Here is a 19,847-nt window from a genome sequence, read left to right on the forward strand (position 1 = left end):
TCTTTTACTTATTCGTAATCATCCTAAAACTCGGTGAAATGACAAAGGCCAATATCATATTACATTGTCAGATGCTGTATCTTGAGGTTTCTGGTCAACTTGACCACCACGCAAGTTTCTTAGTTTACACAAGGCCGAATGATCGCTCTGAGCCGTTACGGTATCTTAACCGATATCGCTCGTTGAAGTAACGCTGTGCTTCTTTCTCATGTGCGCTTTTAAATACCTGATTTGCGCGAACTTCACGCGGCACTCTTCGCACTCATAGCTGCCCACGGCGTGCGTCCGCGCGTGTCGTAAGAGGTCACAGTGAACCGAAAAGCCCCGTCCGCACACGGCACATTCATGTTTCTTTTCGGCGGCGTGGCGCAACGTATGCCGGTGTAAGTGCGTCCGCCATCGGAAACATTTCCCACAAGTGGAGCATTCGTAGTTTTTGACGCCCTCGTGAATTTGTTCGTGAATGTACCGACTCGCTCGCGAACGAAATTTCTTATCGCAAGATCGACACGCGTATTTACACTCCGCAGTATGAACGGCGGCGTGCTGCTCGAGATCTCCGCGGGTCCCGAATTTCTTTCCGCAAACGTCACAACTGTGCTCTTTACTCTGCCGGTGAAAATGTTTCATGTGGTAAAAGTAACTCGACGAAGCCGTATATACTTTTCCACAAATGGGACACGGCCGCGTCCTCTTTGATTTTTTACATTTTTCTATGACTCTAATCTCATCTGTCGGTTTGTCGATAATGCTATCTCGCGTATCCTCGATCGCTTCGAACACGGATTCGGACAGGCGAGCGAACGATTCCGTGTCGCTATGATCCGAAAATTCATTTTGCTCCAAGCGGTCGATGACCTTGTCTGTACTCGATGGCAACGCATCGTACGCTGCATATGCCGTTTCGGCGCCGGTAGATACTGGGGAGTTTGGACTATTTAGTATAGTTTTCGTTTCCGTACTATTATTGGTGTCTTCAATTGAATCTTCAATTGTTTGTAATGGAAATTCAGACACTACGCGATTATGGCTGCCTTCGTCTATGCAATTATTTCTCGTTTGGACAAACCTATTATAGTCTAGTGGTTGTTTTTTATCTGACGTGTTATGTTTGGAATAGTGTATCCAGTTAGCGTGTTCTGTATCGGTGTGGACGAATTGTTGTTTCATAAACTGTACTTTGGCTGTCTCGGATTGTTGCACGGAATATATAGTACTGACATCTGCGAGTAATTTGAACGTGTCCTGTCTGCTAACATGGCAAGTATCGGTTCTCTTGTTAATCGCCTCTGTCGAACTGATAACAAAGCCGGTGTCGGTGTATATCGGCGCAGGAACGATTCGCACCAGGTATTCGGACACTCTCTCAGACCTGTAACAAAGCCCTTAATTATTTCTCAAAGCCATCGGTGTCTGTCGTTCGAGGACCGTGGCAGCGGGCGTGGCGATTGAGCTGACTTCGCAATCTAAACGCTCTTCCGCACTCGCAGATGTGAGCCTTTTCTCCAGTGTGCACCGAAACGTGAGCGTACAATTCAGATTTTCTTTTAAATTTGGCATCGCAAAAGCTGCATTTAATGTTACGTTCGACGAAATGAGTTCTCCTGTGCATTCTTAATGCATTGCTAGATTTCGAAGCTTTTCCACAAAGATCGCAAACGCAGTAACGATTCCCTGAATGAGATTTGATGTGATCCTCGAGGTGACTTTTTCTGGAAAAATTGTTTGAACAAACAAAGCATGCAAACGGTTTCAACTTTTTGTGTATTGCGCGCTCATGGCGAGCCAGGTTACCGCCCTCTTTGAATCCGAGCCCGCACACATCGCAACGGTACGTTTTGTCTTCGTCGTGCGAGCGCGCATGCCGGCTGAGACAGCTAGCCGATATTTTTTTGTCGCAAGTCTCACAAGTTCCATAACTTTTACCGTTTTTACAAATATTTACGTGCAACAAGCCTTTTTCCTCTGTATGTTTTTCAAGTTCAAAGAAGGAGAAACAATATCCCGTTGTGACTTCATTCTTAACGCTGAAAAATAATTCTGAGTGTGAAATGGAATATTTTAACCACGGTAAAACAGGTAATGTACACATTTATAAAGACAGCTGATACTTTATTTAAAAATAACATGTACCTCTAGTTTACAGAATCATTAGTAAATAGAAAAACTACTCGATCAATTGACGTATATTTATCAAAATAACACAAGTATGACAGACGATGCGGTCAGTATGGAACCTGGGCGTACACAGTGCTAGCAGTTTCTCTCGATTCATGTAGTCGTTTGCAATGATGCCTAAGTGCTCTCCGCTGACGGAAAGCCGCTCCACAGAGCGTGCAAGCGAAAGGTTTGGCATTGCTGTGAGTGAGCGAGTGACTGTTCAGCTCGTGTTTTTGACGAAAACCTTTCCCGCAATTGACGCACACGTGCGGTCGCTCACCCGTGTGTTTGAGTCTGTGCTTCGACAGACCAGACCGTAAACGAAACTGAGCACCGCATTCCGTACAGTTAAACGGAAATAGATCGCTATGGGTCTTTAAGTGCACGTGAAGCGAACCGCTCTGCGTAAATCTTTTCCCGCACTGGGCACACACAAACGGCCGCTCCCCAGTGTGTATGCGCATGTGCTGCCTCAAATTCTGGGAGTTAACAAACGTTTTAGCACAAAGTGCGCAAACATATCGTTTGACTCTCTCGTGGGTTTCCTTTAGATGGCGCTGAAGGCCACTCGGCGCACGAAAGGTCTTTCCGCACACGTGACACACGCACGGCCGCTCTCCGGTGTGAATATTCTTGTGAAATAAGTACGTATGAGCAGAACTCAAGTTCTTTTCGCAAACCTTGCAAGTGTAGTATACCTTGCCATTTATCTTCGACTGCACCTCGTTCAACTCTATTCTCGTCCGATCGTCCATTCTGTCTCTGCGCATATTACTCTTACTCAAATCGTCATATTCGACATCGTCTAGCTGTTCCGTCTCCTCTTCCGTACTGGATTCTATTAATTCGAGAGAGCTCTGCTTGTGTTGTTTGACATAATGATTTCTAAACTTGACTAGAGCCGCGTAAAATGTTTCGTACGATGACATTGTATGATTGGCGGCGGCGACACGAGATAGAGGTTCGTCTTCATTATCGGAGATGCAATCGTTTGGCGGCGATATTCGGAACGTGATAACGTTGTTATATTGAAGATTATTTTGTATGAAATCTTCACTAACGTAATTACTGTCGGTCCATCTGCAACAAATAAGGCCTATTAATTTTTCTTCTTGTGCGTGTTTAGGTGATTTTTCAGATGCGTGCTCTTTCTGAATCTCTTAGAGCAATGAGAGCATTCGTATCTCCTTATGTCTAAGTGCGCCTCGATGTGGCCTCGCAACGAGTTTTTGGAGCGGAAGGCTTTGTCGCAGCGGGGGCATCGGTGGGGTGTCTCTCCGGTGTGCAGCAGGAAGTGGACGTGGCGTGCGCGTCGAGTGGGAAAAGTCTCGCCGCACACCGAACAAGTGTAGGGTAGCTTGCCTTCGTGCACTAACTCCGTGTGCTTGATGAGACTCCCCTTATTCAGATAGGTCTTGTCGCACTTGCTGCACGGAAACTCCTCGCGCTTCTGATGGGTTTCCATGTGAATGAACATGTTGTATTTGTTCGAATAGGTCTTGTTACAATCTGGACATACCGCAGGAATTGATCTTTGACTCGTATCACTCATTAAAGATGGTTTATACTCTTTTCTCTGTGTTTCCTTGTGTTCAGCATCAATGTGTTGTTGTAGATGCGACTGGTCGTTGGCGGAGAAGCCGCACGACTTGCAAACGTGAGCCGGAATTTGCTTCGCGTGCCGTTCACGTAAATGTTGTTCAAACAGTTTAGTATCATCGTAGTTCTCTTCGCAACATACTATGTCGCCGTTTTGTCCTATATCTATGTGTTTGCTTAAATGGAAAATCAGTCTTTTTGTGGACGAAAACGAGCTGCAGCAGTATAGGCAAACTACGTCTTTAGTAATCTTTGTGGATTTTGTCTCCGTGTCAAGTTCAGCAAGTTCAGAATCGGTGAGAAGAATTGTATTAAATGTTATATTTGTAGTGATAAACTGTTCGAGCAGTTCTCTGTTGTGAAGATTTTGGCTGTGGTTTAAGGTTAAATGTTTTGTCAGAGTGGACACATTGAGAAAGCTGGGTTGCGTAGGACATTTTTGACATACAAAAACCCATTCATTATCATCCATCTGATTGCTTTTTAAATAATCAGTTAGAACAGTATTAACCAATGTGAGAAACATAATCTCCTTTTTCAACCTGAAAGGGGTTTCTTAATACATTCTTAATATACTCAAACAATGAACATGAATATAGAATTTTCTAGGCCATACTTACTTTATTCCATTTTCATTGAGTGCTGTATCTGAGTTAGACGATATACCCTGCAAATAAAATAGAAATGAATATTGTATAGCAAAGAAGTTGAGGTAATTGTACATTTAATCTAATCTAATAGTTACAGGTGTTGGCTGTGATAATCCCTGTTTTTGTGACAGAGCCAGCCTATTTTGAAATGAAACATCTGCTTGGAGACAGCACTCAACTAGCTCATGCCAGGCTAAAACAGCATTTGAACACTGCTCACATACTCCTGCTGGCAATAAATCATCATTGCATACCTGTGAACAGCAATTTATTCAATTAAGTATTAGGTTTAATACTTTAAATTGAAGTTAAGGTGTGATACTCAAACTAAATCTTTACCTTGATTGGTAGATACTTGTTTATTTTCTCAATCAAATGTTGATCATCATGATCTTTTCCAAACAAAGGTATAATATTATGTGTCTTGACAGCACATATTCGACACAAATAAGTAAAATCATCATGACCTGAAAATATAATTATTTGTTGAGGGAAAGCCAATCTTCAGATTTTAGTACCAAAAGTGAAAATAAGTAACTGGTACAACTTGTAATCACTTTTTATGCATATAGTAGAAAAATAGTAAATAATACTGTATATTAAAATTTAATATAATAAAATTGTTTACACAAAATTTATATGAAAGAAAGTTATGCATTTTTTTAGTATTAGTACCCCAGTTTGAAGAGCCACACTTTAACTATCAGCAACTAACATAATACACAATATTTTATTTCCATAAATACAATTCCTGAAATTAACATAAACAGAAGTGGTTTTAAAGATGGCAGAAAAAAGGAGCTGGCTTACATCAACAACTGCCAAAAGTTTTAAATAGGTAATGGTTATTTTTTTTTTTAAGTAATTTTAATCATACCCACCCTCAAGGTTGACTTTAGAAGTACTAGCGACTGCAACTTGCATGATCTATTTATTATCTGATGTATATGTGATTACAGTTCTCCCATGCCTGTACCAACTATTACAAAATTTCTTAACACAAGAATATAGAAGGCAACTTCTGCTTATTTTAGTGTATTGTTCACACTTCCTAGAATCTACACTTAGTAGTGTTAATAAGCAATAACCTATGTGGCTCAGTTGTGTGTAGTTTGCACTTATCTTATCTAATATACAGTATAGTTGAATAAAATTACTAACACAAGTAAACAAGTTTAACTGAAAGTAAACTGGCTTTTGATTATTTTTAATCTACTCTACTCTAATCGTAATCGATTACGATACATAGGACGAGATATAAGTATACACACAGATTAAGTACTAGGTCTAGGGGTAAAGCACAAATTTATATAAACCAACAAACATGCTTTAGATTTAGTAATTACCCCTATCGTATACTGTCAGTAATCAAAGTCAGATACCTATTCTGTGTTGAAGTAAGTAGCATATAAAATTATTGTTCCTTGTTCTGTATATATATGAGATAGTAATAAGTCAATGTAATAAGTAATCACCACAGATGACAAAATACAGATGAGTTGTAGTCAGTAGTCACTGGTCTGTGCTTACTGCTGTCGTCTGATGATGTGTGATTGTTAATTTTGTAATTCATCAAGTTTTAGTTTAAATATAAATAAAATACCCTTGTAGAGTATATCATTACTATGTCTTGATAAAAATTAACTCAACAATAATATAACTATGAACTTTAACGCTTCAAGAAATGGTAGGCTAATTCTGCTTATATTACTGTTTTTTTTTCACAAATCAAGTACATTACTTGATTACTACAGATTGTTTTTCGTATCGAACTTCACATTACATAGGCGTAAAAATGTAGTGAACTCAATGGATGATCGTTTTATAGTAGGCCATTCTGGACCCCGGAAGGCAAAGAGAGTAAGCGATGTGTCTGCAATGGGTGCCCCTATGCCGGCTCCCACATTTACCCCTAGTCCCGGGATCAGCAGCGGGTTTCCTGCTGTAGGACCACCACCCTATCAACAAGGGATCCATATGGATCAAGCACCAAACTTTGGACACCAAGATCCTGCTGGAAGTAAATATTTTTTAATTTAGGCGTAATGTTGTCTATCCCTACAATTTTTATTTGTATGTTTTCAAAAAAGCTGAAGCTGAGTGAGATTGATATGATCAGATTTTTACTGAAATGTTTATGAGAATTTGAAATAATTCTATATTTAACTGAATAATTATTAAGTATTTAAATTTTTAGGCTTTAGTTATCCAGGTACTTTCACTAACACTCCTATGGCATCCCCCAATCAAATTGGGTCTATGCTTCAGCAGCCAGTAGTTCAGGTGTGTGTTTTGTTTATTTTTATTACTAATGATACTTAATTGTATGGTGACTTTATTTTCTTATCTTAAAAAACTAGCTTATGGGAGTTGCGTGGATTGTATCTGTAATAAGAAGTAGCAAATATCCTTTTCTGTATTTTACAATGTTTGATTAAGATGATTGGACTAAAGAAGTTAATGTAATTTCAACAGTTTAAATGGAAATCATGATAATTAAAAGCAACTGTGGAGTCTTCTGGTATTGATATTCATATGTATAGCATACTGTATTTGTTAGATTCAGTAATTATTAATGCACCCATATTTTGTTAATATATGATTAAAATCCCAATCAAGTCGTCGAAGAAGTCAATTGACAAGTTGATTTCGACGCTTTATACTCAATAAAAATCGTCATTAAATTGAGGCACATAACACTGTATTTCAATGTTTATTGGAAAATTTAAATGTTTTTGATAGTCAATGATTTTACATATTAGATAATAAAGATATTTCATGATTTAAGGATATGGCACTGCAGTATGGCAATCAACTAGCAGCACAGGGACGTGAGGTGGTGAAGCGAGAGCTTGATAAATATGTGCCAGTCTCTAGATTAAGATACTACTTTGCTGTAGACACCAGATATGTTTTGAAAAAACTTCTTCTTATTGTATTTCCATTTACACATAAGGTCAGTTCTATGGTTTCCATGAGTATATTAAGTAAACCTAAACACACCTACTAAAAATTTGAAAAAAGTAGAGCTTTTCTTTATCTTATTGTTTATGTTTTGCATATTTTAAATAACATGATACAATATTTTTGAAAATTTGTTATAGGAATGGATGATGAAATATGATCAAGAAACACCAGTGCAACCACGTTATGATATAAATGCACCAGATCTATACATACCATCTATGGGCTATGTCACTTATGTTCTCCTTGCAGGATTTATGTTAGGTAACCATTGATTAGATCAAATTAGATGCTTTACATTTTACATTTCAATTCCTTCCAAATCATATGTACACATATACTATATTATAAAATTACAATAATTAACTCTTTTTACAAGCCCTTCTTTTGTACATAAGATATCAGTAAACATTTTATATTTTTTTAAATACCAACTATATCCCAGAAATGCTGTAATTATATATTTTTTTGTGGGTATACATACATTCATATTTCAAAAGTATTATTGTTGCTTCTTTCAGGTCTCCAACACCGCTTCTCACCTGAACAAATATCAATTCAAGCATCTAGTGCACTAGCATATATAATTTTTGAAATGGTGTTATATTTAGCGACGTTATACATCACAAATACCAGCACTCAGCTGAAAACCCTGGATTTACTGGCATACTCCGGGTATAAGTACAGCACAATGATTTGCAGTCTGCTAGCTGGTTTGCTACTGGGTGGAACCGTCTATTATTGTGCCTTACTTTATTATAGTACAGCACTGTCTTATTTCCTTGTAAGTTAATTAAAATTATGTGATCTGCACTAGAATGGATCATTTGTTAATGATCTTTACTATCACCAATTCCTAGTTCTTTTGTTGAATGCCAAAAGCCTAATGTCGTAAATATTTGCAAATATTCAGACCTATGATTCAGCGTTTCTGTATAGATATATATGCTTTAGTTCAGGAAGATTTTGAAATAGTTATTTATCTTGTTGTACAGAAGTTTTAAACAGCTACGATTTCACAATGCAAATTCAATATAAGTATTCATTTTACTTGGTCTATATGCAGTCACCAGGACAAAGCTTACTGTGGTATTAATAAATATTTGCTTCACTGTCACAAAGGACAATCATACTGCCAAAAGTCTCACAAGTGTTAATTTAAAAAAGACTGTGGTTTTGTGGTATGTTGTTTTACTACTTGCCCATGTTTTATTGGATCTTACATGTCACACACTACTTTTACCTGTGGCTTCTGTGTTTTCTAATGTACTTTTTTTATAAATACAGATAGGTATCTATACAATTTGCTACAAATATGACATTTGGGTCAAGGATGAAATCATGTTTAAAATGTATGTTTCATATTCTTAAGTTAACAGGCATAATCATATTCATAGGTCGTATTTATAATTTTCAGGTCAAAACACTGAGGCTACAAATTCTTTCCGGATCACCAGCACCTGATACTAGCTACAATTACTCAACATACAATCCAGCCAACCCCTATGCAGAGAACTGGTCTAAGTCTAGCGGCGGGGGTGGGACAAAGCGCAGAGTATATTTTCTGCTATTTGTAGCTATCACTCAGCCACTCCTCTCATGGTGGCTCACTTACCATCTCATTCCACCATCTGTTGTCACTCAGGCCACATAACATACAATAACTAGTTAGCTGATTGATCTATGTTTCCTTGAAGGTAACACAAACACAACTCTGTTATAACAGAGACTTTGCTAGCCTAATAGCTAGACCTATATTTTAATCAATCTGTTATTAAATACCAATAATATTGATCCACTTGTGATTGTTTCAAAGATGAGCATATTTAAGACTATAAAATTCAGCTTACATCAATCATTATTAATTATAAGTTTGAATGTTGGTACTGTTTTATAATAAATCTTAACAATTACATGGATGTTTTATTGTTACTGTAAATTTACAACTTTTTAATAACTGGTTATTAACAAAAACAAAACCAACATTTAAACTTATGTTTACTTGTTTTAATGACAGTATGCATATTATGCTGTTGACCAAAAATCATATTCATAATATTTTCTGAGTTTTTTGCTTCATATTACTCTGTCAAAATCTTTAAAATATATTATATACCATTAATTTATAAGGTCTTAAGGTAATTTATCCTCATACTATGAAAATTTTACTGAAATAATTATTTGTTTTATTTTTTGTATATTTCGTTCTCTACATAAAATATAAGCCTTGTTCTTTTTGAGAGTATTTTCATCTTCATCAACACTTCTTATAAGTTAAAATATGTTTCATATAAATTTTAAAAACCTGAACAAATATTAGGTTTAAAAGTAAAGAAAATGTTCCTTTTGGTACCTCACATTATTAGAGGTTGGGTTTTCCTTATTATCGAAACTAAATACAAATAATCTTAATTATAACAAAAGTGGATTAGTACAAACGTATGTACAAGAAAAAATATTCATTATCTGGAAAGAGATAGAATCAAACGGAAGTTAGCAACTATAAAACTGCTTACTGATTGGTTCAAAGTATATGACCTTGTACTTATTTCTTATTGTCTTCTAGTGATGTACCTAAGCTTTACTGAAATATTGAGATTTGTATAGTTAATTTTAACAAACAACCAAGAAAAGCCAACTGAATTGCTTAACATTTCGACGTGTTAGTAGTAGATACATGTATGTTCACTCCAAACGAAATTGGCGCCTGACGAATTAAGTAAAAATAAATGTAATGCTTGCTTTAAACATTTTCTTGTTCACATGAATACAAAAACTAATTAGGTCTTCAAGAAAACTAGTAGTAGCGCATCACTACTAAAATCAGCTGTGGGTTGTCAAAACACAGTAGTGCCAACGTGGCAGCACAATAATTTGACATCTGCAGATAAGTTCACACTGACCATGCGCCGCACAACATGAAACACTGCAGCGCAGTATCGACAAACGTTCACATTACAATTGGACGTAATATCAAGTGTCACTTCACTGCTATATTTTAGTAACTAGACTGTTTGGCTTCGATTCTCTAGTTTTATTAGTAAAAGTGTTATGTGTATTCGATGATTTAATAATTATGTACAGTGTTGCAACCATTAACGCATTCTGAAGGAATTACGTAATGGGAATTAATATGCTAGAGAAGTTAATAGTTTTGCCCTGAAATTCAACATGGCCGCTGACACGGGGATGGATACTTGTCCAAGTCCGGAGATTTCGGACTCTAGAAAACGACCACTGGACGGCGATTCAGAGAATGGTGACATCAAAAGGTCTCACTTCAGTTCGGGTGAGTATTGCTTATTTTCCACACACCAATTAACATTGACAGTCAACTCTACCGTAGTAGGTATAGCCAACAAGATTCTTATCAGAATGTAGCTCTTATCAGTTTGACCTATTTAATGATAACAATAATTAATGTGACTTAAAAGTTGTTAAAATATGTAAACTGGATGTTTTTCTTTTAGTTCAGGAATTGCAAATGATAAACGCGAACTCTTCGTAAAAAATATAAGTTAATTTAAACCTGAAACTGATTGTAATAAATGCTATGTTAAAAGACGGTCGTTGTTTTTTAGTTCAAGACTTGGTGACGGCATTGCCCCTGGCTAATGGCCACGGCAATATTACGTCTCATTTTGGTGAGTCGTCTGAGTATTTTGTTGTCATTGGCTTTTTGGTTGTTGGTGGCGCGCATGCCACGCTCATGTTCATCTGCAGCTCACCACTCACGCACAGCCCTCTGGCCACCAGCCGAGATACTAAACCCAACCACATATACCATCCAGTAGTTAGGTTTCTCTAATGCCTATTAATTAGAGGAAAGAAAAGCTTAAAGCTGGCTAAGATTTCTTTACAAACCCACTTGGGCACATCTAATTCGGCAACCTTGAGTATTTAATGAATGTGCAAAATAGTTTAAATTTATTTCCATCTACAAATACAATTATGAAAATTGCCTTGTCATTATTTTATTTACTGATAATGTGTAGGAGAACTAAAAGATTATATAATAAATTGGTAAAGAAGCCCATTTTGCTCCAGCCCTTACAAGTGTACATTATTATATGTAGATTTTGAGTTCATGACCTAATTTAACTCAATTGCATATAACAATCACCAAACGGAATGGAATCAAGTGTGGTGAGCTAAAGCAGAGAGCTATCAGCGTTGCCATCAAAGCCCATTGTACACCTGGTCAATGTGAGCTTGTCCTCACTGTCATGGCTTAGTCGTACATCCTAGGTGTGATCATCACAGTTCTCAAACATTGCAAAACTCTTCTTGAAATTTTATTTCCCATCCGATTGCTTTATTTGCTTCTTTGAACTAACTTAAAAAGATTAACATTTTTTGCTACTATTCATTTGAGTTTTATTTTATTTCACTGTATTTAGGTTCTAGATTGGCACAACCATTTATCATTTACAAAATTAATTAGATCATTTATTAGACTAAGATTGTGTGTAAAGGACAAGTTATAGCGATAAAAGATTTAAATATTACTTTTAGAAGGATTTTAGTTATTGTTTTACATAGAGATTCACTGTATTAAGTGATAATCTAGTGTTATTATTTAAAATAATATTAAATAATCAACAAGGTTGTTTAGCATAAATTATGTTAAATAATCAGTGGCATAGAGTTAGTTGGTAGATTTTTATGAATAATTCTAAGGTTGCTCAATTTTGTGTTGCAACATGTCTGTTTACATTCCAAACTGAGGTATGTTCTATCGTTGTTGTAGAGCAGCAACATTTACTTTGTCGTTATTTGTATGAAAATATATTTTCGTCTTTTGTTCCTAATTGTTTTTTCCTATTTTTGAGAAGTGGTTTAGGTTGTACCAGAGCCTTTACGCTGTAAGGGTGCTGAGGGGTTTTACAATTTTTTTGCTAAATTACGAAAACAATAAACTTTTTCATCACAAAACTGCGCAGAAATAAATAGCGAAGTGCATTTGTGCTATTGTGCATTTTGAATCACTATACTTAACATAAATATATTTTCGACGTTCCGTAAGTCTGGTTGTTTTAAAAATTGGGACACGACCTCTTTGCGAAGAACGCGGAATTTGCGATAAGCGCAGAACCTAGAAATCAAGGCCTTTTAAATTCACAAAAAGTTTATTTCAAGTATTAGATAACGCAATCGCTTCCTGGTTTGTTGGTTTTCAAAAATTGAACGCTATAAACGTCGTTCAGAGTTCTTAGATATGTTGCTACTCGACTATACCTACTAAAACTTGTCACCAGAACATCAAAATAAAAGAAAAACAATTTCTTATTTATAAGCAGCAGTCTAAACTATTTAACGCATTGTAGTAATTTCGTTATTATGTAATTGTATCGTAATCACAATTACACGGCTAAAACGTAATTACTAGTTAAAATTATATGAGGCAATATCACGAAGGGTTAGCTTGTATTTTATTTAGTTACTACTTGCACGTTCTCAGTCAACCCAGGGTCAATTTAATGGTAGTTAGGAAATAATTTTGTGTATTGCGAATACACAAAATTAGGAAGATTATAAATTATTTAGCCGCGCTTACACGTGGGACCAATGTGAGCTTGGATTCCCTCTATAAAATAAATTCGGTGTCGATATCAACATTTAGGAAATAAACATTGTTTCCTTAATATAAGTGTTTTCAGAGATGAACGTAAATAAAAGCTAGCCTACGTCTACCGTAAGTTAGAACGATTCCTGTACGCTTAGCTTGCTACGTATGATATTTGGCCTATTCACAGTTAGCGCATTTTGTATCTCAAAACAGGTTCAGGGATGGTAGTTACATCAGCGGTTGAACTCTTTATAGCAATATAATTATTTATGTTATTTACAGTCGAAACAAATAGTTACACATTTACCGCAAGAGACGATGGTATAGTTTTATATGACGCATATTTTCTATACAACCGAACCAGTCAATAAATAAAAATAAAAAAAACACGTTTCTACTTTAACGGTATGACGAAATGTAAACAATATATAATCTCATTATGACAAGTTTAGCTAGTCCTACCTACGCATAGAGTATATGAAACAATAACTAAACAAACAAACTTAAAATAAAGGAATTCTTTAAAAGTTGTTCATTAAAAGGTGTTTTACTAGATGTGTTCAATATGAAGTGATGTGATAATTGCGTCATACTCATACGCAATTATCTTTGATTAAATGTTATTTTATTTTTCGATGAGCTCACCTTTCGAGTTTAAACATTTTAAATATCTTTTTTGTAAAGCCAAAATTAGCTATCATCGTCATCATCTCGCATCACAAATGTATGTTCCCTGAGATGTTCCCCTGACCGGGGAGAGGTATAAATCACTAGGAGCTTGGTCTGATAAATATAGAGAATCGCCACTTCGACGCCACCTTCTTGAATGGCAGCCATCGCAATTGTGGAAGTGTGCGCGGGGGTATGATCTTCGTATAAACTAAACAACTTTAGCGAGTTTATTGTATTTACTCACACTACTTTATTATTTGTCCCGCGTACAAAGTCCAAAGGTTCCATGATTAGGCTATTCGATCTTTACCGCCCCTTAACTGTTCTGCTATAAAACAAACAATAAGACTATCGACGACCTCTATATCAATAGAGGACGTCGTTCATGGTAGTTGTTCCTTGCCTGAAGTCAGCACACGTACCTAATTTTTCAAGCTGAGGTATTTTATTAACGCGCTTCAGTTTTACCCATTTTTAAGAACAGGTTCGACGACGCAATCAAATGTCTGACATATTTTTTTTCCATGAAGAATGTTTAACAATATCACTATTTAATGATCACCCTTCCTATACTGAGTAAATTGTAGGCAAATTTGATATTACACGATAACCCTTTTCTTTTGCGATATGTGTTATCAATGCAATATGCTGTTTTTAAGTAGGTAGTATCTCTTATCAAGTTTACCAATTGATATTTGCTTAGAGACAACGCTAAAGAGCGTGTAAATATCCGTATAGTTGAATTTAACAAACATAACTTTATCAGCATAAACCCAAGAATATAATTGTAATGATTGTAAAACGTGTCGACACTGAAACGTTACGACATGACATCTGCAAGACTATGCGACCCTTATCGATATTCGAAGAAAATAAATTGGATCAAATGGCTTATATAAATTAATAAACTAAAATAATCTAACACAGTGCGAATGTGCAGTCGCTTGATTTTTATACAGATTTGGAAAAAAATAATGTTTACTAGTTTATATTATACCAGTGGCAGCCGCTGTGCATATTTTCTTGTACTGACGTCATTTTCACATATTTAAGTTTTAATAAAAAATATAATCTTTTAAATAAATAAAAGCAAGATATATTAGAATTACAATAAAGATACCACAGTACATAATCTTTAGTTTCCTTTACTCACTTTCAAAGTATAAAGAGAAGTAGTTCAAAGTCAGATTGCCTTCTTTCTGGCGAAATTGTACTCTTTGTGAATTAAACACTCTAGTTTTATTATATTTTATTACAAGTATGCAACATTAATATGTAATTATTTTAGATGATTACGTTTGCAATTAGCTAAAACACCTTTTCAAAATTATTATAAACAAACAATATTTTAGGATTGATGAAACTTACAATTTAATTTACTTATTGTATGTTGGGCATATAGTTTTTTATCACCAGACGTCACTAAAAGTCATTCACATTAGCGTAACAATACAATTTGAATAAATTATTTAGTGTTAAAAACCGCTTTCAAATAATCCGAGTAAGCAAAGTATCAATAGGTGTGCAACTTCTTATATGCCATATAAGAACGGTGTTTCCTTTTTTTGGTATGTCCCGGTGCCCTTTTTAATTATTTCGCACCATTTTCATTACTGTATACAAAACGTATCGTTTCGAAACAAAGACGGTGCTCATTTTATAATTGATCAATATTTACTCGTTTGAACTGGTTTTTGCTTTCAATATGTTAACGTGTGATCTATGTCCATACATGTCGAGGTTTGTTAGCAGTCGGCGCACGAGCATACTTTCGATTTTACGTCTAGTTGCGTAACCTTGCTACTCGTGAGCCATCTCTTAATACGACACCTTACGCTTGAGTAGACATAGGTTTTTATAATTCGTATGGACCGTCCTGTGTCTTGCTGTAATAAACATTATATTCTACTAACAGAAGAAAAAATATTCTTGTTTTAACTTTATGTTATGTGTTATGTGTGGCTTATAAAAAATCATCCCAATTCGCAGTCGTTAAAAGTATGTATTGTGATTTACGAGACCGAAAATATTTTGGAAGCCTTATATATGACCTAAAACACCCATCGTTTGGTCGGCCGATAATATTACCAGCTTTAAGCCCGGTGTGATTGAGTACGGATATACTTAGGCTTTAGGCTTAACTCATGTAGATATATGTGACTATTAAAACGGCTAATGCATTCGTACCATTTATTTTCTCTTTTATTTTAATATGAGGCGTAACAGGTAAGCTTTCCTCGTGGAAAGCTGGGACGTCATTAGAACGAAGGACACTGGCCTAGTTTCGAATAACCTACTGAAGTTTTCTTACAGTAGTAAGCTCCGAATTTTAGTTTCTAAAACTGGCCGATGCCAGTCTGTTTTAGTCGATCGTTTTAAAAAAAAATTGATGTTACTCTTTAATACTTCTGTTCAAATTACCTCATTAAAATGAATTTACGTGTATTCACACCTTTATAACAATTATGATAACAGCTTATTGAAGCTGCGTACTGAGCATTATTTTAATGGCAAATGTCATTAAGCATATAATCTAACGTATGAAACAGAATTATACATGAAAGGGTCAAAATTGTAATGACTAAGTAAACTAATTGCGATCGCATTTAAGAGCTTCACCGTATTGGTAAAGCTCTCAACGAGATTGTTGACTTAGGACTCCGCCTTTAGTACAAGCTGTTATATAAACTTAGTTCAATTATATCAACTCTTTGATTACATGTACTATTTTTTAAACTGGACTATTTTTTGCTGGAGCACACGAACATAGGCTCCACCATCACGTGAATGTCGAGGCTATTCAACTCCTTGACACCACTGACCTAGTGAGAAGATTGAAAAGGATAAAACCATTTGAACTAGTGAACTAGTGTTAGTGAACTTTATTATTAAGTGCTAATCAGTGAATGAAAACAAAAATATATTGAACACAAGAACAGAGTGTTTTCCCTTTAATAGAGACTATAAGTAGCGTTATTGGACACTTACTTATGATAACAATCCTTTTTAGTAAATTAGGTTAGACTTAAATTACTTATTAGTCTTAAGTTAGGCTAGATCGTAATGTTCCATGATGTCGTAGTAAAGACACATGTATATTAAAAAAAAAAATTTTTTTTTAAACGAAGAAGCAGTTCAGTCTTCGGCATCCCGCAGTAAAACTAAGGAGCAATGATACGGAACGCTATCTGACATTATGATATAGCTCGTGACGGCCTGCGGGCTGTTTCAATGTTGTTATTCAATGTTCAGTGTTAACTTTTACTTGCGAATTTACATGAAGACAGAATAGTTGTTTTTCTCGCATTAACAAATTGTATGTTATTCACAGAGTGGTTTTAGTACTCGTTTTTTTTATTTATCTTTCAAATTATCGTTATCTTAAATGCATCATATTACGTAAGAGATTTTTTTTTGTCTCTTCTTAAAATGGCGAATTAAATAGAAAGTATATTTTTTATGAATAATAGACCGTATACAATAAATAGTATATTAATTTTGTTAATGGTTTTGAAGACGACTTCTTACACTGGGCTAGAAAACAATCCATTAAAGTAATGTACCAGTAAACTCATTTCGAAAAATGGCAAGTCAATAATAGTTGTATAGCGGATGGCTGGCAGCTCCACATTGGTGCAATGCGGGTTAGCCCGGCCCGTTGCGATATGCGAATCACTCGCTTCTCTATCACGTGACCGTGTAACTGGCTTTTCAAATTGATATAAAGCCTTAAGAAAAGTTTATTACTGTCGCACTTGAGACGGATTCAATTTGTCCTTGACGAAAGGTCTGAATTCCTAAAATTTGCCGGTTTTGTTTAAAGATAACATTTGAACTAGCTTTCCATTCCAGAGTAATGTCGCTGTTTTTCAGACACATACAGATTATTAAAATGTGATTTGACTACTTTTTAAGTTTATAGGCAGGCAACATAAAATTGACAAAGTCTATTGTTAATTACAAATTTATTGTATTTGTTATCAATTTTTTTTAAAACACTTTTTTTACGATTATGATATTTTATTTAGGTACGAACGTACGAACATTATTTAGTGGTACAGACCGTGTTTGGTATTGTAAAAATACAATATATATATATGGGAAGAATCTATAAAATTTAATTAAGCATAATGTTCAAGTGTTTTCTCAATAAGCTAAAGTGGCTACACAAATTAATTTCAACACGACTTTAGTTAATTGTGATAAATAGTTTTTCAAAAGGGTAAATAAGTGAAGTAAGTTATTCGTTATCAGATTTGGTAAGAGTCACAAAAATTTGAAGACAAGTGGACTCGGGCCCCATTAAAGATTATATATTGGTTCCTTTTAGTTAAAAATTCTAACACTGCCACACATTTATGAATGTTTGTGAAAACTAACGATGAGTTGCGTTGTTTTAATTACGCGACTTAATGCATCAAAAAACAAAACAAAGCTTAACTGTGTGTAACACATACACTACTCTGGAGTCTTTTTAAACAGGCCATTTTAATTCAGGGGTTGCCCCATAAATATTTATGATTGCGCGTCCCACTCTGCTCTGCTCCTCTGAAAGACACGGTTGTTCTGATTTAGTTAAGATAACGTATACAGCTGTTTCAAACTTAATTTTAAGGTATTAACAAACGATATCTATTACGAATTAATGTTAAGAGGTTTAAACGGGGATTGTAAATTAACATAAATGCAAATTACATGTCGCGAGCTATACCTACATGCTTTTGCAAGCTTAGTTCATTCTTGAAATGTGCGTTATTTGAAACCGCAAAGGGAGTGAAGTCATCCACAGACCGCAACACTTACTGCTAAACGATTGTGGTGGCTTTGCTTTATAAGTCTATAGTTAATGCTATTTTTTATTCAATATTTTTATAGAGCTCTCTGATAGAAGACTCGCGCTAAGATTATCAAGTAAGTTCTATAACTTTTGAAATTGAAATAATAAGATTGCAATATTATTGACAGACAATATCACGAACGAAAGCTCGTGACAACGTGAAACAAAAGCTATATGGAACGCGTTCAGTCAGCACCGATGTTTGGCTCGGAAAATGTTACGGTGACCTAGTTTTGTGACATGATAGCTTAAGAAATCGTTGAAGAAGTTTGAGAATACCTAACGATAGAGCATAGTAAATAGGGGAGTGCTGACGTCGCTATACTCGAGTGTTGCTTTGTAATCTTGACTCAACAACAATACATTTTTTTATAGCACAGGGGGCAAACGTGCAGGAAGCACACCAGATGTTAAGTGGTACCGTCGCCCATGGACTCTGTCAATGCCAGAGGGCTCGCAGCATTTGGTTCGCTCTTTTCTTAAAGGACCCTAAATCGAATTGGTTCGGATATACTTCAGTTGTTGATGTTTACCACAAAAGTACTAAAATAATTTCGACATAGTTTTTTTTATTTAAGGTCCATCCATGATAAAGTGTATTAATATATTTAGAAAAAATATTTTTTTATATTAGTAGCTTTAGTAGTAGATGAGGTTGAAATCTAGTTTCTTTAAATATTAAAATTCATATCGAATACATAGAAAGCCCTCGAAATTCCCCCGTGCCGCAACAGTGATCCATATGCACTGTGCGTGACTTAAAACAAAGTACATAATATCTGTACATAGCCAAGACGTAAACAATTTAATTGCACGTGTATCGTACTGGCAGATTGCCGTAATATGATCAATATTTTCGATAGTTTGTTGGCCCGCGATGTACCTAGTTGGATGGTGCCAGTGCGGTCCCCTGCAATGCGGCGAACACCTGATGCTATTCATGCTTCCGCCAGAGCTGATATCTAGTCCTTGATCTATATTTACGACTTTAAAGTGGACTCCATTCACCATGACATGACATCTACCGACTAACATATCTCATAATTGGTTCATACATTAATGATTAAAGCAGCCATAGATTCGTTTATTAAATTCTAACCTGATTAACAGTTTGTAGTTAAGTAAGAGTATAAAATTATCAAAGGTCTCTCGAAGAGACGCCACGAGATCGTTTGGAGTGGTTCGATGATACTTGCTTTTCAAATATAGCTCCAAATATTCGATCTGGAAAAATTATACTCAAATGAGTGACCCAAGCTGGCTTGTCCCATTTTTTATGTCGCCACAAAATACATTTAATTATTTTCTATTTACACACTTTGGTAAACTATTTTTTATAGACTTTCTAGTGAGCCCGGAAAATTCAGTATCTAGCTGGTCCCATTGTGAAAGTTTA

At 35.5% G+C, this 19,847-nt stretch overlaps 3 protein-coding genes across 9 annotated transcripts in view; 2 read left to right on the forward strand and 1 right to left on the reverse strand.

The window, feature by feature from the left end:
- Positions 1–50: 50 nt before the first annotated feature.
- LOC123718612 (zinc finger protein 37 homolog) lies at positions 51–5,746 on the reverse strand. 3 transcript variants are annotated; one of them, XM_045675271.1, is made up of 5 exons: positions 5,291–5,746; positions 4,749–4,876; positions 4,505–4,663; positions 4,380–4,426; positions 51–1,372 (listed from the first exon to the last, which is right to left on the reverse strand). In XM_045675271.1, exons 1-5 carry the CDS (start codon positions 5,331–5,333, stop codon positions 166–168), a joined length of 1,584 nt encoding a protein of 527 aa, XP_045531227.1. In that variant the 5' UTR covers positions 5,334–5,746; the 3' UTR covers positions 51–165. The 3 variants fall into 3 exon arrangements, with proteins under 3 accessions (XP_045531227.1, XP_045531245.1, XP_045531236.1); XM_045675289.1 differs by lacking the exon at positions 51–1,372 and adding an exon at positions 2,169–3,240; XM_045675280.1 differs by lacking the exon at positions 51–1,372 and adding an exon at positions 3,105–4,301.
- Positions 5,747–5,910: 164 nt separating this feature from the next.
- Positions 5,911–9,426, forward strand: LOC123720609 (protein YIF1B). The gene is made up of 7 exons (XM_045677297.1): positions 5,911–6,096; positions 6,238–6,429; positions 6,607–6,692; positions 7,198–7,365; positions 7,514–7,637; positions 7,895–8,157; positions 8,791–9,426. Exons 1-7 carry the CDS (start codon positions 6,072–6,074, stop codon positions 9,025–9,027), a joined length of 1,095 nt encoding a protein of 364 aa, XP_045533253.1. The 5' UTR covers positions 5,911–6,071; the 3' UTR covers positions 9,028–9,426.
- A 403-nt stretch (positions 9,427–9,829) lies between these two features.
- The window catches only part of LOC123719750 (RNA-binding protein Pasilla), a 32,501-nt gene continuing 22,483 nt past the window's right edge, over positions 9,830–19,847 (forward strand). For 2 of the 5 annotated variants that reach the window (XM_045676211.1, XM_045676212.1), the window contains exons 1-2: positions 9,832–10,662; positions 10,955–11,017. In XM_045676211.1, the coding sequence (XP_045532167.1) occupies positions 10,545–10,662; positions 10,955–11,017 (181 nt within the window). In that variant the 5' untranslated portion in view covers positions 9,832–10,544. Of the gene's footprint in view, positions 10,663–10,954; positions 11,018–19,847 lie in introns of all 5 variants that reach the window. The other 3 variants (XM_045676214.1, XM_045676215.1, XM_045676213.1) reach the window with 3 other exon arrangements.

This window comes from Pieris brassicae, chromosome 2, assembly GCF_905147105.1.
Source record: "Pieris brassicae chromosome 2, ilPieBrab1.1, whole genome shotgun sequence".
In the NCBI taxonomy this organism is placed as follows: Eukaryota; Metazoa; Arthropoda; class Insecta; order Lepidoptera; family Pieridae; genus Pieris; species Pieris brassicae.

Excerpts from the sequence above, each read along its gene's own strand:
- LOC123718612 (XM_045675271.1), bottom strand. The coding sequence starts at position 5,333 with ATGCAAGTTGCAGTCGCTAGTACTTCTAAAGTCAACCTTGAGG. Across the intron at positions 4,877-5,290 it reads TTCTAAAGTCAACCTTGAGG|GTCATGATGATTTTACTTAT; the intron begins GTGGGTATGATT and ends TTATATTTTCAG. Across the intron at positions 4,427-4,504 it reads GATTATCACAGCCAACACCT|GGTATATCGTCTAACTCAGA; the intron begins GTAACTATTAGA and ends TTTTATTTGCAG.
- LOC123720609 (XM_045677297.1), top strand. The coding sequence starts at position 6,072 with ATGAACTTTAACGCTTCAAGAAATG. Across the intron at positions 6,097-6,237 it reads CTTTAACGCTTCAAGAAATG|TAGGCCATTCTGGACCCCGG; the intron begins GTAGGCTAATTC and ends ATCGTTTTATAG. Across the intron at positions 6,430-6,606 it reads ACACCAAGATCCTGCTGGAA|GCTTTAGTTATCCAGGTACT; the intron begins GTAAATATTTTT and ends TTAAATTTTTAG.